We start from the raw sequence: 15,704 nt of genomic DNA, 5'->3' as shown, positions 1-15,704 counted from the left end.
TTACCAACCTTTTAATATTTTCCTCAATAGAAAGGTAGACATGTTACTTCGTTAGTCATAAGTATTTTAATATGTTTTAGGGCCTGGATTGAGGCCGTTTGGCTTGTGTCTACTTAATACCACGACTTCCTTCCCCTTTTTTCTAATAGAAAGATAGATATATTACACCCTGTTAAAGTTGAGGTTCCTTGTACCCGTACAACCTCTCACGCATCCTCCAACTTCGAACATATAGGTTTGTTTTATGGTAAGACTTAGTAGATGCTTCGGTACCCGAGTTGACTCTCTACAACCCTGAAGCTGGGCCAGCGACCTGCTAATTTTGGTACCCAAGAAATTGAAATGAATCCAAAATCTGGTATGCCGACTGCTAAGGCCGGTGCTCAGGAAAATCATTAAAGCGATGTAGATAATATGATAGTACATCTGAGGGGTACCGTTGAGATCATTACTTGAAAAAAAATTTCTGCTAGGAAAACATAAGCTGATAAACTAGGTCGAAGAAAACAGGGGAAAAGTATGCACCTATGTAACACCTCGATTCCTCTACCCCTAAGAACTAGAAATGTAAAGCAAAGAGAATATAATATTTATGTGTGCAACAAAATATCCATGGTTGCTCCAATAGATGAAAAATGTTAGAAAAAATACTGACTCACACCTTGGAACCCAAATAAAAAAGAATGTCAGAACTGAAATCCAATTTATTAGATTTCCTGTGGTACCGAATTTAGCGGGTTGGTATCCCCACTTCAGATACCTCAGAATCCCGACATTAGTGAACTGCTGTCCCAAATTTGGATCCCAAAGAGCACTGGTCCGGGTACCGAATACCAGATTTTAGTGAGAACCCTTGTTTTACCTTTTTCAACCCATGATGGATCACTTAAAAATCCTTTTTATCCCAATTTGTCTTTCATAAATCTGAAGATGTTGAGTAAGTAAATCACGAGTGAAATATCACACCTAGTTGAAGTTGAAGTCTTTCTGGGATTTTCAATCTGCATAATTGGAGCCCATTGCAGGGCAATTGATTAATTTACCTGTCCCTAGGGGCAACAGTTAGGGGGGGGGATTAAGTGGTGTTTGCCTCCTAGATTTTTTTGTTTTCCCTAGATTTTGAAAACACTTTTTTTCCGTGTTTTCATTGAAAAATGTCTTTTTCGGTATCTTCTTTGAAAAATTAAGGAAACTACAAAATTGCCCTCTCCCCCTATAGTTCCATGGATTAACGCCACTGAATGTCGAAGTATGACTGTGTCAAGTTAAAATGCAGCATGTACATATTTCACGAACATAATTCAAAATATATCTCAAGCATAAAAATATTTCAAACAGTGTTAAAACAATTAACAATTGTAGTGTTAAAACAATTTAAAACAATTTCGGAGCCTGCTGATATGTAAGTCTTAACTCAAAATACATTTAGTACACACCGCACGAATGGTGCACATGTTGCAGGTGGTTGAAAATCAGAGTATACAAGGAGTTTCAATTGTTTGTACTGGAGAGCTTAAAGTAGGGGCATTGAGCCCATACCTCCTTCAACACCACTCCTGACTAAGAACAGTCAGCCGTGAGTAAGAGTAATCCTGACAACATTCTTGGATCACAGACTACGAGTTGACAGAAGAAGCAGCTAAGGCTGGTACATCAATGACTAGTTATGGACCAAAGCCTTATATTCCTGTCTATCAGATTTACTAGAAAGCTGCCATTAGGAGATGGGCCCTTGAAAGGGTTCAGCAGAATTGGCACATAATGGCGGTATGTAAAGGAATAATGGAAATAATTCCAAAGTTTAATCTCAGGTTGAAAAAATCTCCTCTTTGACTTAAAGGATCTCAAATACGGATGGGTACTGAAGGTTATTGAATGGTTATTGACTGGTTATTTTCAGAATCATTTGACTAGAATTACAAGAGCTGATTCGCCAATTTGCCAAAAATGTCATGTGCCCGAAACATGAAGGTATCTAATAGGAGAACGTCCAGCCGGGGTCAGATACAAGCGGGAACCAGCTGGATGTTAATCTGAAAGATGTTGCTGTGGAGGGTAAGGTCTGACAACTGGCAAGATGTACGATAAGGATAGGAAAATTTGGCCCTTAGTCCCAAACTGTTGTTTATCTTGTTTTTTTTTTTTGGGGGGGGGGGAGTATAAATATTTGGCCACTATAGCCTGAGGTTGGCTCAGTTGATGAGTCCACCCATAATAATAATAATAATATCACTCCTCTCCATCCCAAACTTCTTTTACGTAAATAATTTCAACGCTAGGGGGCAACGCTATAGCGTTGCCTATAGTAAAGGCCATACGGCTCCAATGTTTTATTATTTATTATTTTATTTTTTTTTCCCAGAGGCACTTCATATGGAAGGGGTCGTCAGAGAAACTTTAAAGGGGGCTCATTCGATTGGAAATCGAGAGTTCTAGTGCCCTTTTTAATAGTCGAAAGTGATTGGAGGGCAACTAGCCCCCCCACGCTCATAATTCCCCCAAACACATCCAATCAAAATTCTGAGACAGCCATTTTGTTCAGCGTAGTTGATTTCCAGATAGAAAATATGTTTTTGAGGAGGACACTCCCCCACAACCCTCAGGGCAAGAGTTTTAAGTTATGCCCTGGGGGCATATAAGGTTTTTATCTCAAAGAGATAAAATCGTTCAACATCTAATTACATTAAGTAAAAACTTCCAGGACTTGGTGAGAGGGATGTTCATATGATCAAATGACAATATTTAAATACTACTGCTGCTACTAGTACTAGTGATTTTACTATTAATGCTACTACTAGTGCTAGTATCTCAAAGAGATAAAAATTGTTCTTTGGTAAAATTTCAAAGAGAACTTTAACTTTACTTCACTTCATTGCGAAAATATAACATAGAACTATAACTTATTATCTACCACGAACAAACTAACAAGCATGGTATTATTTTTTCTATCGTACACCGTACAAAATGGAATTGAACTTTAAATTGTTTTATGCCTTTGTGAAATAATTAAAGGAAGCGGAGGATTTTATTTTATCAGGAGACATTAGAAATAAATTGTATTCTTTGGTAAAATTCCGAAGAAAACTTGAACTTTTTTATCTTCAGTGAAATATTTGGAACAGTATTTTAAATTTTTCATCTCTTCGAGCCAGATCTGAACTAAAGTGGAAAATTTTTATATTATTTGGAAAAAAAGAAATGATCAATGACTAATTTCTTTTTCCTTGAGAAAATTCAAAGACTTGAACTTTCCTTCACCTCGTTGAGAAAATTTTAAATTGAACTAGAACTTTTTATCTTCTGGGAAAATATTCACAAGTAAGGTATTGCTTTTTCTATCTTCCACTGAAAAATTTAGAATTGAACTTTAAATTTTTATTGGGGAAATTAGAATTGACTTGTGTTCTTTGGTAAAATTCAGAATAGAACTCGAATATTCATGATCAAAGTATAACTTTTCCTGTCTTCTATGAAAAATTTGGAACAGAACTTTAAATTTCTTCATCTCTTTGAGAAAAAAATCTGAACTGAAGTGGAAATTTTTATATTATTTTGGGAAAATAGATTTGATCAATAACTTATTTCATTTTCATTGAGAAAATTCAGAATCGAAATTGAACTTTTCTTCTTCCGGGGAAATATTTGGAACAGAACTTTAATTTTTTCATCTCTTTGAGAAAGGTCGGAATTGAATTTAATAAAATTTAGAATTAAAGTGAAACTTTTTATCTTCATGGAAAATAATTACAATCATAGTATAACTTTTCCTATCTTCTACGGAAAAATTTAGAAGTGTCCAACTCAGAAAAGCCCGAAAACGCAATTTACATATCCCAAATCATAAGTTTCAGACAACACACTCCTATGAAGGGCTAAGAAATCTAGCTCAGAAAAGCCTGAAATAGCAAACTAGTCATCCCAAACTATTGGTTTCAGACAACAAACACCTATGATGGACTAAGAATCCTAGCTCTGAAAAGTTCAAATAGCAAACTACACATCCCAAATCATAATTTTATGACAACACACACCTATGAAAGGCTATGAAACCTAGCTAATAAAAGCCTGAAATAGCAAATTAACCATCCCAAATCATAAGTTTCAGACAGCACTCACCTATGAACGGCTAAGAAATCAAGCTCTGAAAAGTAAAAAAATAGCAACCCACATATCCCAAATCATAGGTTTCAGACAACACATACCTATGAAAGACTAAGAAATCCAACTCAGAAAAGCCCGAAATAGTAATTTACATCTCCCAAATCATAATTTTCTGAAAGGACACACCTATGAAAGGCTAAGAAATCTAGCTCAGAAAAGTCAAAAATAGCAAACTAGTCATCCCAAACTATAGGTTTCAGACAACAAACACCTATGAAAGGCTAAGAAATCCAGCTTAGAAAAGTCAATAGTAGCAATCCATCCATCCCAAATCATAGGTTTCAGACAACACACACCAATGAAAGACTAAGAAATCTAGCTTAGAAAAGCCCGAAATAGTAATTTACATATCCCAAATCATAGGTTTCAGACATCACTCACCTATGAACGGCTAAGAAACGTAGCTCATAAAAGTCAAAAATAGCAAACTAGTCATCCCAAGCTATAGGTTTCAGACAACAAACACCTATGAAATGCTAAGAAAGTCAGCTCAGAAAAGTCAATAGTAGCAATCCACCCATCCCGAATCATAGGTTTCAGACAACACACACCAACGAAAGACCAAGAAATCCAACTCTGAAAAGCCCGAAATAGTAATTTACATATCCAAAATCATAGGTTTCAGACAACATTCACCTATGAACGGCTAAGAAACCTAGCTCAGAAAAGTCAAAAATAGCAAACTAGTCATCCCAAACTAGAAGTTTCAGACAACAAACGCCTATGACGGACTAAGAATCATAGCTCTGAAAAGTTCAAATAGCAAACTACCCATCCCAAATCATAGGTTTCAGCAAACACATACCAATGAAATACTAAGAAATCCAACTCAGAAAAGCCCGAAATAGAAATGTACATATCCCAAATCAGAGGTTACAGACAACAAACAACTATGAAAAACTCAGAAACATAAGATCAGGATAGCCTGAAATAGCGAAACCACTAAACCAAAACTAGAAGTTTCAGAGAACCAACGCCAATGACGGACTAAGAATCATAGCTCTGAAAAGTTCAAATAGCAAACTACGCATCCCAAATCATAAGTTTCAGACAACACACACCTATGAACGGCTAAGAAATCTAGCTCGGAAAGACAAAAATAGCAAACCACTCATCCCAATCATAGGTTTCAGTCAACACAGACCTATGAAAGATTAATAAATCCAGCTCAAAAAAGTCAGAAATAGCAAACTACAAATCCCAAATCATAGGTTTCAGTCAACAATTACCAACGAATGAGTCAGAAACCTTAGCTCAGAAAAGTCAAAAATAGTAAACTACTAATCCAAAACTATTGGTTTCAGACAACAATCACCTACGAAATACTAGAAAACCTTAGCTCAGAAAGGCCTGAAATAGCAAACTAGACATCCCAAATCATAATTTTCTGACAACACATGCCTATGAAAGGCTAAGAAACCTAGCTCAGAAAGGTCTAAAATAGCAAACTACAAATCCCAAATCATAGGTTTCTGACACCACACACCTATGAAAGACTAAGAAATCCAACTCAGAAAAGCTCGAAATAGTAATTTACATATCCCAAATCATAAGTTTCAGACAACATTCACCTACGAAATACTAAGAAATCTTAGCTCAGAAAAGCCTGAAATAGCCAACTACTCATCCCAAACTCGAAGTTTCAAACAACAAACACCTATGAGTGACTAAGAATCCTAGCTCTAAAAAGTCCAAAAGCAAACTATACCTCCCAAATCATAATTTTCTGAAAGGACACACCTGTGAAAGGCTAAGAAATCTAGCTCATAAAAGTCAAAAATAGCAAATTAACCATCCCAAATCATAGGTTTCAGTCAACACACACCTACGAATGGCTAAGAAATCCAGCTCAGAAAAGTAAAAAATAGCAATCCACACACCCCAAATCATAGGTTTCAGACACCACACACCTACGAAAGACTAAGAAATCCGGTTATGAAAAGTCAGAAATAGCAAATTACATATCCCATATCATAGGTTTCAGACAACACTCACCTATGAACGGCTAAGAAACCTAGCTCAGAAAAGTCAAAAATAGCAAACTAGTCATCCCAAACTATAGGTTTCAGACAACAAACACCTATGAAAGGCTAAGAAATCCAGCTCAGAAAAGTCAATAGTAGCAATCCACCCATCCCTAATCATAGGTTTCAGACAACACAAACCTATGAAAGACTAAGAAATCCAGCTCAGAAAAGTCAAAAATAGCAAACTACATATCCCAAATCATAGGTTTCAGTCAACATACACCAACGAAAGACTAAGAAACCTAGCTCAGAAAAGTCAAAAATAGCAAACTACTCATCCCAAACTATTGGTTTAAGACAACATTCACCTACGAAATACTAAGAAACCTTAGCTCAGAAAAGCCTGAAATAGCCAACTACTCATCCCAAACTCGAAGTTTCAGACAACAAACACCTATGAGTGACTAAGAAACCTAGGTCTTAAAAGTCCAAAATGCAAACTAAACCTCTCAAATCATAATTTTCTGAAAGGACACACCTATGATAGGCTAAGAAATCTAGCTCAGAAAAGTCAAAAATAGCAAATTAACCATCCCAAATCATAGGTTTCAGTCAACACACACCTATGAATGGCTAAGAAATCCAGCTCAGAAAAGTACAAAAATAGCAACCCACGCATCCCAAATCATAGGTTTCAGACACCAAACACCTACGAAAGACTAAGAAATCCGGTTATGTAAAGTCAGAAATAGCAAATTACATATCCCAAATCATAGGTTTCAGTCAACACACACAAAAGAAAGGCTAATAAAACTAGCTGATAAAATTCAGAAATATAAAACTAGACAGCCCACACTATTTGTTTCAGAAAAAACACAACTAAGAATGTCTAAGAAATCCAGCTCAGAAAGGTCAAAATAGCAAACTAGCCATCCCATATCATAGGTTTCATACAACACATACCAATGAAAAGACTCAGAAATCCAAATCAGAAAAGTCAAAAATAGCAAACTACACATCCCAAATCATAGGTTTCAGTCAACACACACCAACGAAAGACTAAGAAACCTAGCTCAGAAAAGTCAAAAATAGTAAACTACTCATCCCAAACTATTGGTTTCAGACAACATTCACCTACGAAATACAAGAAAACCTTAGCTCAGAAAAGCCTGAAATAGCAAACTACACATCCCAAATCATAATTTTCTGACAACACATACCTATGAAAGGCTAAGAAACCTAGCTCAGAAAAGTCGAAATTAGCAAACTACACATCCCAAATCATAGGTTTCAGACACCACACACCTATGAAAGACTAAGAAATCCAACTCAGAAAAGCCCGAAATAGTAATTTCCATATCCCAAATCATAAATTTCAGACAGCATTCACCTACGAAATACTAAGAAACCTTAGCTCAGAAAAGTCTGAAATAGCCAACTACTCATCCCAAACTCGAAGTTTCAGACAACAAACACCTATGAGTGACTAAGAATCCTAGCTCTGAAAAGTCCAAAAAGCAAACTACACCTCTCAAATCATAATGTTCTGACAACACATACCTATGAAAGGCTAAGAAATCTAGCTCAGAAAAGTCGAAAATAGCAAATTAACCATCCCAAATCATAGGTTTCAGTCAACACACACCTACGAATGGCTAAGAATTCCAGCTCAGAAAAGTCAAAAAATAGCAACCCACACATCCCAAATCATAGGTTTCAGACACCACACACCTACGAAAGACTAAGAAATCCGGTTATGAAAAGTCGGAAATAGCAAATTAAATATCCCAAATCATAGGTTTCAGACAACACTCACCTATGAAAGGCTAAGAAAACAATCTCAGAAAAGTCAAAAATACCAAAAAAGAAAACCCAAAATATAGGTGTTAGACAACAAAAACCAAAGAAAGCCTAAGAAATCAAGCTCAGAAAAGTCAAAAGTAGCAATCCACCCATCCCAAATCATAGGTTTCAGACAACACACACCTATGAAAGACTAAGAAATCCAGCTCAGAAAAGTCAAAAATAGCAAACTACATATCCCAAATCATCGGTTTTAGTCAACACACATCAACGAAAGGCTAAGAAACCTAGCTCATAAAAGCCTGAAATAGCAAACTACTCATCCCAAACTATTGGTTTCAGACAACATTCACCTAGGAAATACTAGAAAACCTTAGCTCAGAAAAGCCTGAAGTACCAAACTACACATCCCAAATCATAGGTTTCAGACAACACACATCAACGAAAGACGGGGGCTCGGGGAGAGCGTTTGGGGACCGGATGAGGGCCTCTGGGGTCCGGGGGGCCCTTTGGGGGTCCGCGGACCCTTTGAGGACCAGGGGAGGGCCTTTGAGGGTCTGAGGAGGGCGTTTGGGGGGCTGGGGCTCTTTGGGAGCTTGGGGGACCTTTGAGTACCGAGCGCTTCCTTCGGGGTTGGGGTGGTGGACCTCACAACACTGTTCAAATGGAACTTGTGTATTATAACGACCACAGAGTTTCACCCTCAAATTCTCTTCTAAAACCTTTCCTAAAATCTTCTTTTAAAATGTCTCTAGCTGTTTCGCCGAAATAGTTCCATAACCTGTCTAAAACAGTTTCGCCCAAATAATCCCTAAACGTAATTCAGCGTGTTCCTTTTGTTTTTGGCATCTCTGCGCTAATGTATTTCAAATTAATAAGAAACCTGATTCCCGCGCTAAGGCAATTCATCGCTAAGATGTTTCTTGGAGAATTGTTTCCATGGCCTTTGGTTATTAATATCCTTTGGAGTTCGACCAAAAGAGTTGTTTCCGAGGCAAAGACATTAATGACTTGGATCTATTCCTGGAGAATCGTTTCTATGCGAAAATTTTTAAAGTCTGACAGATGATGTCATTGGTTGATTGATCTGTCAAGAAAGGGGAATTAATTTGTTGTTTCTAAGGGGAATTATTGATTCACGATAGGTGAATTGAGGTCGACAGCACAGGTGTTCCAAATTCCCAATGACGGATCATAACATTCGCTGAGAGCGTGCCAAAAACACACCTGGAGAAAGAGGTCATTGACCCCATTAACCACGTGTTCTCCCTAATGACTCTATGTCCCATATATGGAGTGCAAAAAAGTTGTAGATGGCAGCAGGGTGTTCTCGTGGGGCCTTTAGGGTCACTTCTACTGTAACTAATGTGCTTTCATCTTGGCGGTACGCCGTAATTGAGATGTTGCATAAGCAATGTTTTTCCATTATATACCATATGTTTAAATAATTACAATTTGCGTTATTCGCAGTCCTTGCCTCAGTGCCTGTGGGGTTCGTGTCATTCCTTTAGGCATATTCATTGTACCTTTCGACTATTTTGATCAAAATTACTATCTCAAGATTTTAATGGGATGTTTTTAGAGGTTATGGGGGCTTGGTAGCAAGAAGAGGAAAGGGAATGGGGCTTGCTGTCCTCCCAATCACTTTTGACTCCTAGTAAGGACGCTGGAACTTTCAAATTCCAATCGACTTAGCCCCCTCCTAAGTTTCTACGAACAGACCTTCAAATGAAGTGGCCCCGGGAAAACAATGCAATACAAATGGAATCCTTGTGTCTTTTTACTATCTTTGTTTTCCTTTATTTTATTTCAATTTTTCCATTTCAATTTTTCCATTTCAATTTTCCATTTCAATTCCATTTCATTGTTTTCCATTTCAATTTTTGACCCTCCCTTCATGGAATACCTATTGTAGTATAGCACTAGCAATTTTATTACTTACTTATACGGAATTATGCTAGCACAGTGAAAAGGAAAAAAACAAAAACATCTTATGCTTCTGTTTAAAAGCGGAAAATATTTTCCAGTTGGTCGGTGGATCTTTGCTTACTGGTCTCATTTCAAGGGCCAAATTTACATCTCTTGTAGGAAAGAATGAACTCGGAGCACGTTCCAGCATCAATTAAATGTTAGTAATTTGCAATAAAAATTACATTTTTCGCTCCGGGTGATAGCGATTAACTGCTGTAACGATCAAAAATTAACTTCGCACTAAAATTTGTGAATACACGTTTTAAGGAAAACGTAAAACAAAATTATCACCGTGAACCCGGGTATAAGTGCCGCAAAAAAATTTGATAATGAGTTTGGTTGAAAGTAATTAAATAAAAAAACCGAGTTTTTTTTAACTTAAAGTAAGGAGCGACATTAAAACTTAAAACGAAAAAAAATTATTCCGTATATGAAAGGGGCTGTCTCCTCCTCAACGCCTAGCTCTTTACGCTAAAATTTGGCTCTTTCTCACAACTCTATTTTTTTGAACAATGAAAACTTTAGCGTAAAGAGCGAGGTGTTGGGGAGGGAACAGCCCCTTTTATATACAGAATAATTTCTGTTCGTTTTAAGTTTTAATATCGCTCCTTTCTTTCAGTTAAAAAAAACTTTTCTTTTTATTTAATTTCTGAACGTTTTTGAATTAATGCAGCTTTGATTTTGGCTCACCGTACATGATTAATTAAAACATATTTGCATATTAATTTTACCTTTTTTTTGGCCAAATGGCTTTCTCAAAATTTTGCTCTGAAATAGCTTTCTCAAAATTTTTTTCTGACGTAACGAACTTCTATATTCGTATATTTCTATTACATATATTAGGGATTTCGCCCCCTTGTCAATATCTCACTCTTTACGCTAAAGTTCAAATTTTGTTCCAACTCTTTAAGAACGACCCCTTAATCACAAAGGCCGTTAATTAGAATAAATAGCTCTGATGAAAGCACAGAAAACAACTTTAGCGTAAATAGCGATTTAATGACTAGGGAGCGAACCCAATCATATACGTAATAACTTTTCTTCTTTTTAAGTTTTGATGTTGCTCCTTACTTTCAATTGAAAGAACTTTTTATTTATTTAAATGCTGGTCGTTTTTTTAAATAATGCTGGGAAATACAGCACCCCCCTCATAGCAATGTTCCTTCCCCCATGACAACTTCCTCCATGGAAAGATCTTCCCATGTAACACTCGAGCCCTCCCCCCCCAAATACCAGAAAAATACTCCTTGATAACTTATGCATGCTTCCGAATATCCAATACTATATGTAAACATTGGGCAAAGTTCATAACTTGCAGACCTTCCCCAAAGGACTGGGGGGGATTAAGTCATCCTCAAAGACATAGTTATTGTATTTTTCGACCATTCTGAACAAAATAGCTATCTCAAGAGTTTTGATCGGGTGATTTTGGAAAAAAAATGAGCGTGGGAAGGGGCCTAGTTGCCCTCCATTTTTTGGTCACTTAAAAAGGGCACTAGAACTTTTAATTTTCGTTCGAATGAGACCTCCCGCGATATGCTTGGACCACTGGGTCGATACGATCACCTGTTGAAAAAAAATAAATAAATACGCATCCGTGAACTTTCTTCTGGCAAATATACAAAATTCCACATTTTTGCATATATGAGATTAAAACTTGCATAGTAGGCTTCTCTGATACGCTGAATCTGATGGTGTGATTTTCATTAAAGTTCTAAGACCTTTAGGGGGTGTTTCCCTCTTTTTTTGAAAATAAGGCAGATTTTCTCAGGCACGTAAATTTTGATGGGTTAAATTAAACTATTTGAAATCAGCATAAAAATCTGCTTCTTTTGATATATCTATTCGAATCAAAATTCCGTTTTTTAGAGTTTTGGCTACTATTGAGCCGGGTCGCTCCTTACTTACAGTCCGCTACCATGAACTGTTTGATCGATTTAACCCGGAAGAACCTTGCAATTCAAGATCGCGTTCTGGATCTTCATCCTCAATTCAATCTTTCTTTAGTGCAGCGGAGGAGCTTAGAAGTGATAACGAAATGAATGTGGTGAACAGTGAAACTCCGGTTACTAAAAATAGGCTCCACGTCATCTTTTCTAGTGCCTGTGGGGGCTCCTAAGTGTAACAGCCACCAAATTATTAGCCCAGATGACCATCTAAGACAGATGAGAAAGTCGGTTAGAGCTGACAATCCTGAAATAATGGAGCCTAAACAAATATTTAAACAGCCACAACCCAATGGCTCAGATAGAGGATAAGATAAGCAGGGCCATGGTGAAAATTTCGAGTGTTATTTAGCGCATTGGAATGTTCAGGGTTTTTCGTATCTTAAAGTAGAGTGTCTTCTTAAATGTCGTGATTTTTCAGTTGTATCATTAGTAGAAACGTGGCTGGAAAAAGAGGAGAAAGTAGAAGGTTTTTCTTATTTTGGATCTCAAAGGAAGCGTTCGCAGAATGGCAGAATTTATGGCGGAGTTGCATTATTGATAACAAAAAGATGGCGAAATGCATCTCGGTTGAAAAGTTTTTCACGTAATCTAGTATGGGTGCGCGTATCCTTGGGTAGTAACTCGTTTATTTTTTGTTCAGTGTATTTACCACCGGAAACTAGAACTTTTAGTGATGAAGATACCTGGGAGATATTAGAACATGATATGGATCGTTTTTCAGAACAGTTTTTCCGTCCAATTTTTTTATTTTTCTAGGGGATTTTAACGTATGTACAGGGGAGGACAAAGGAGTCTGTGAAGAGGAGGTAGATCTCAAACTGGAACAAGTGAATAGAGTTTATATGATTGAGTCGTTGGTAATGAGGAGGACGAGTAAGGATTCTAATCGGAGAAAGAATAATTGGGGGTAAAAAATTATTAGATTTTTGTGGTAAATAGAATCTCGTTATTTTCAATGGGAGGACAGGGAAGGATAAAGGAGTGGGTGATTTTACATATTTTTCGGGTAGACATCCAAGTGTCATTGATCATGGGATTGTTAACCTTGGGTTAGCTTCTTAACTGGATTTTGAGGCGATGGCGCTGGCTGGGTCGGATCACATGCCAATTAGGATTGAATTAAGAGAGGAAGGATGGGCTGAGAGCTGGAAGAACAAAATTTGGGCTAAAGGAATGATGGGTATTGAGTTTGGATGTTGGGAAGGCTTAAGGTTTGATAATTATAGTGAGGAGAAGTTGAAAAAGGTATTAGTTGAAGATAAAGGGCTGAATTCATTTATTGAGAAGAGGAAAGAAATGGCAAGGGGATATAGCAGGTTCTGTTGAATTTTTGGCAGGGATTTTGTGTAAGATAGGAAGTAAGGTGGCACGTAGGAGGAAAAAATGGTAGGAGTTTTGGTTTGATGACTTTGTTTTTACAAGGAATGTGAGGATAAGAAGAAGGGGGTTTTGGAAGCTTTTATATTGCTTAAGGCTAGTAGTAGAGCTGATCTTGAAAAAAAGTTGCATTTTCTTAGGGACAAGCGAAGGGATATAAAAGACTACTTAAGTGGAAAAAGAGATGTCTAGAAGAGGAAGAGTAAAAAAATACGGGAAAAGTTTAGCGTGAATGATGCAAAGGAGTTCTGGATGTCAGTTAGAAAATCAACAGAAAATTGATGGTTGACTGATTCAGTCCCTCACGCCTGTACCTGGCCAGAATACTTAGAACAAAAATACGAAGACGTATGCACCAAAGGGGACGAAGAGAGATCTGAAGAGGAGATGGATAGTTTAAACGAGACATCCAATATGGAGTTGAATTCAAAGGACGCTAAACTACTGAAGCCGGTTGGACAAGAAGAAATATGGCATCCCCTGAAAAGGATAAGAGGAAATTCAGCACCGGGTATTGACAGAGTACCAACTAAGTTGTTGGAACGGTCAAGAGCATGCATATTGCCAGCACTTGCATCGATATTCTCTGCAATACTAAGTACACCTCTGTGGCCGCAAAACGGGAAAATATCGGTTATGATCGCAATATTTAAGAAAGGAGAAAGAAACGTGCACAAGAACTACAGGGTGAGAAGTCTAGAAAGATCTATTAGTAAGCTATTTTGTAGAGTGCATTCTAAAAAGATGGATAAATGGTTGCATTGTAAATATCAATTAATTGACCAGCCTGAAGTCATAGCACATCGCCTATCGCCCTGGCCATCGCCCTATATTCAGTGTCACCAAATTTAGAAGAAAACATCCTTCGCCGATCGCTCAATCTTTCAGATAGGTTAAAGTGTTGCCAAATTTTGTCTCCTAGAACCTAAAGGACTATTAAAAATACTTTAACACAATTACTTCAGAGGAGAGGAGATTCTAAGGGGTCAGATACTTTTTTTAGGGATTAAACCATATCTGCTTGACTAGTAGCTCATTTGAAAGCCCTTTTTTTCTGATTCATATTATATACATCTTACTGCGTTTCAAAGTCTTGAATTCAGTTTAGTTCACAAATAAATATCTTGTAAAAAATTCAAAATTCTTGTCTTACAAAAAAGGGGATGATAGCCTTGCTTTGGCTTATTATACCCTATACAGTGTTTTTATTGAGTGATAAACAAGAGCCCTTGTATCTATCATATAATTCAATATTTTACTGATTTCTACAGCTCTTTGTGAGTAGAGAAGGGGGTACCAGCCCTGATTACACTCCGTGCTGCCACCTACAATTTAGTCTAACGCTGACGGTACATAATTTATGCAAGTTTTTATGATTTTTGTCACTGAGAATGAAAAAACAGGATTTTTCTCACTTTGATGGTTATTTCTTGGATGTCAACAACAATTGAAGGATGTTTCATGGATGTCAACAACAATTTATTTATGTTTTTATGGTTTTTGTCACTGAGAATGAAAAAACAATATTTTTCTCACTTTTATAGATGTTTCTTGTATGTTAACAACATTTGAAGGGTTTTTCTTGGATGCCAACAGAAGTTGATGCATATTTTTATGGTTTTTGTCACTGACAATAAAAAAATCGGAATTTTCTCACTTTGATGGATGTTTCCTGGATGTCAACAACAATTGAAGGATGTTTCTTGGATGTCAACAACAATTGAAGGATGTTTCATGGATGTCAACAACAATTTATGTATGTTTTTATGGTTTTTGTCACTGAGAATGAAAAAACAGAATTTTTCTCACTTTGATGGATTTTTCCTGGATGTCAACAATAATTGAAGGAAATTTCATGGATGTCAACAGCAATTTATGCATGTTTTTATGGTTTTGTCACTGAGAATGAAAAAAGAGGATTTTTCTCACTTTGATGGATGTTTCCTGGATGTCAACAACAATTGAAGGATGTTTCTTGGATGTCAACAGCAATTTATGCATGTTTTTATGGTTTTTGTCACTGAGAATGAAAAAACTGGATTTTTCTCACTTTCATGTATTTTCATGGTTTATTAATGTCTAATGGGGTCAAGGTCGATTGATTTGTTGTTGCTGTTTGGCCAAGTGTAATGACACGAGGGGTGATTTTACATAATCAGTGTGGAATGTATTGATCTAGGACAAGTGAATTTCGGGGAACTTGATTTATATAATCGGTGGGGAGAATTTTTTGATCCAATAACGGGAAACAGGATCACGTGTCTCCTTCTATGCCAATCGGAGATTCAGGTACATATCATTATAATCCAAAAAGAGAGTAGCTTAAATATGGTTTCCCATTACATCACAATTCGCCCTTGAAATTTCGTATATAACGGACATGCGTTGTGATTAAATTATCACACTCAACTGCAGCCGGGATATAAAAATGTAAGTATTTTTTACCTGGTTATAGAAATATCTAAACAAACCCCAT

At 36.8% G+C, this 15,704-nt stretch overlaps 1 protein-coding gene across 1 annotated transcript; it reads left to right on the top strand.

Annotated features, from left to right (window-relative positions):
* The first annotated feature begins 13,615 nt into the window (after positions 1-13,615).
* Positions 13,616-14,080, top strand: LOC148946256 (uncharacterized). The gene has a single exon (XM_089097645.1). The coding sequence runs from the start codon at positions 13,616-13,618 to the stop codon at positions 14,078-14,080; it is 465 nt and encodes a 154-aa protein (XP_088953771.1).
* The last annotated feature ends 1,624 nt before the right edge of the window (positions 14,081-15,704 follow it).

The sequence above is a fragment of the Artemia sp. Qi Xiang Cuo genome, chromosome 12 (genome assembly GCF_049724085.1).
Source record: "Artemia sp. Qi Xiang Cuo chromosome 12, ASM4972408v1, whole genome shotgun sequence".
Lineage (NCBI taxonomy): Eukaryota > Metazoa > Arthropoda > Branchiopoda > Anostraca > Artemiidae > Artemia > Artemia sp. Qi Xiang Cuo.
This window is presented reverse-complemented; position numbering and strand designations above follow the sequence as displayed.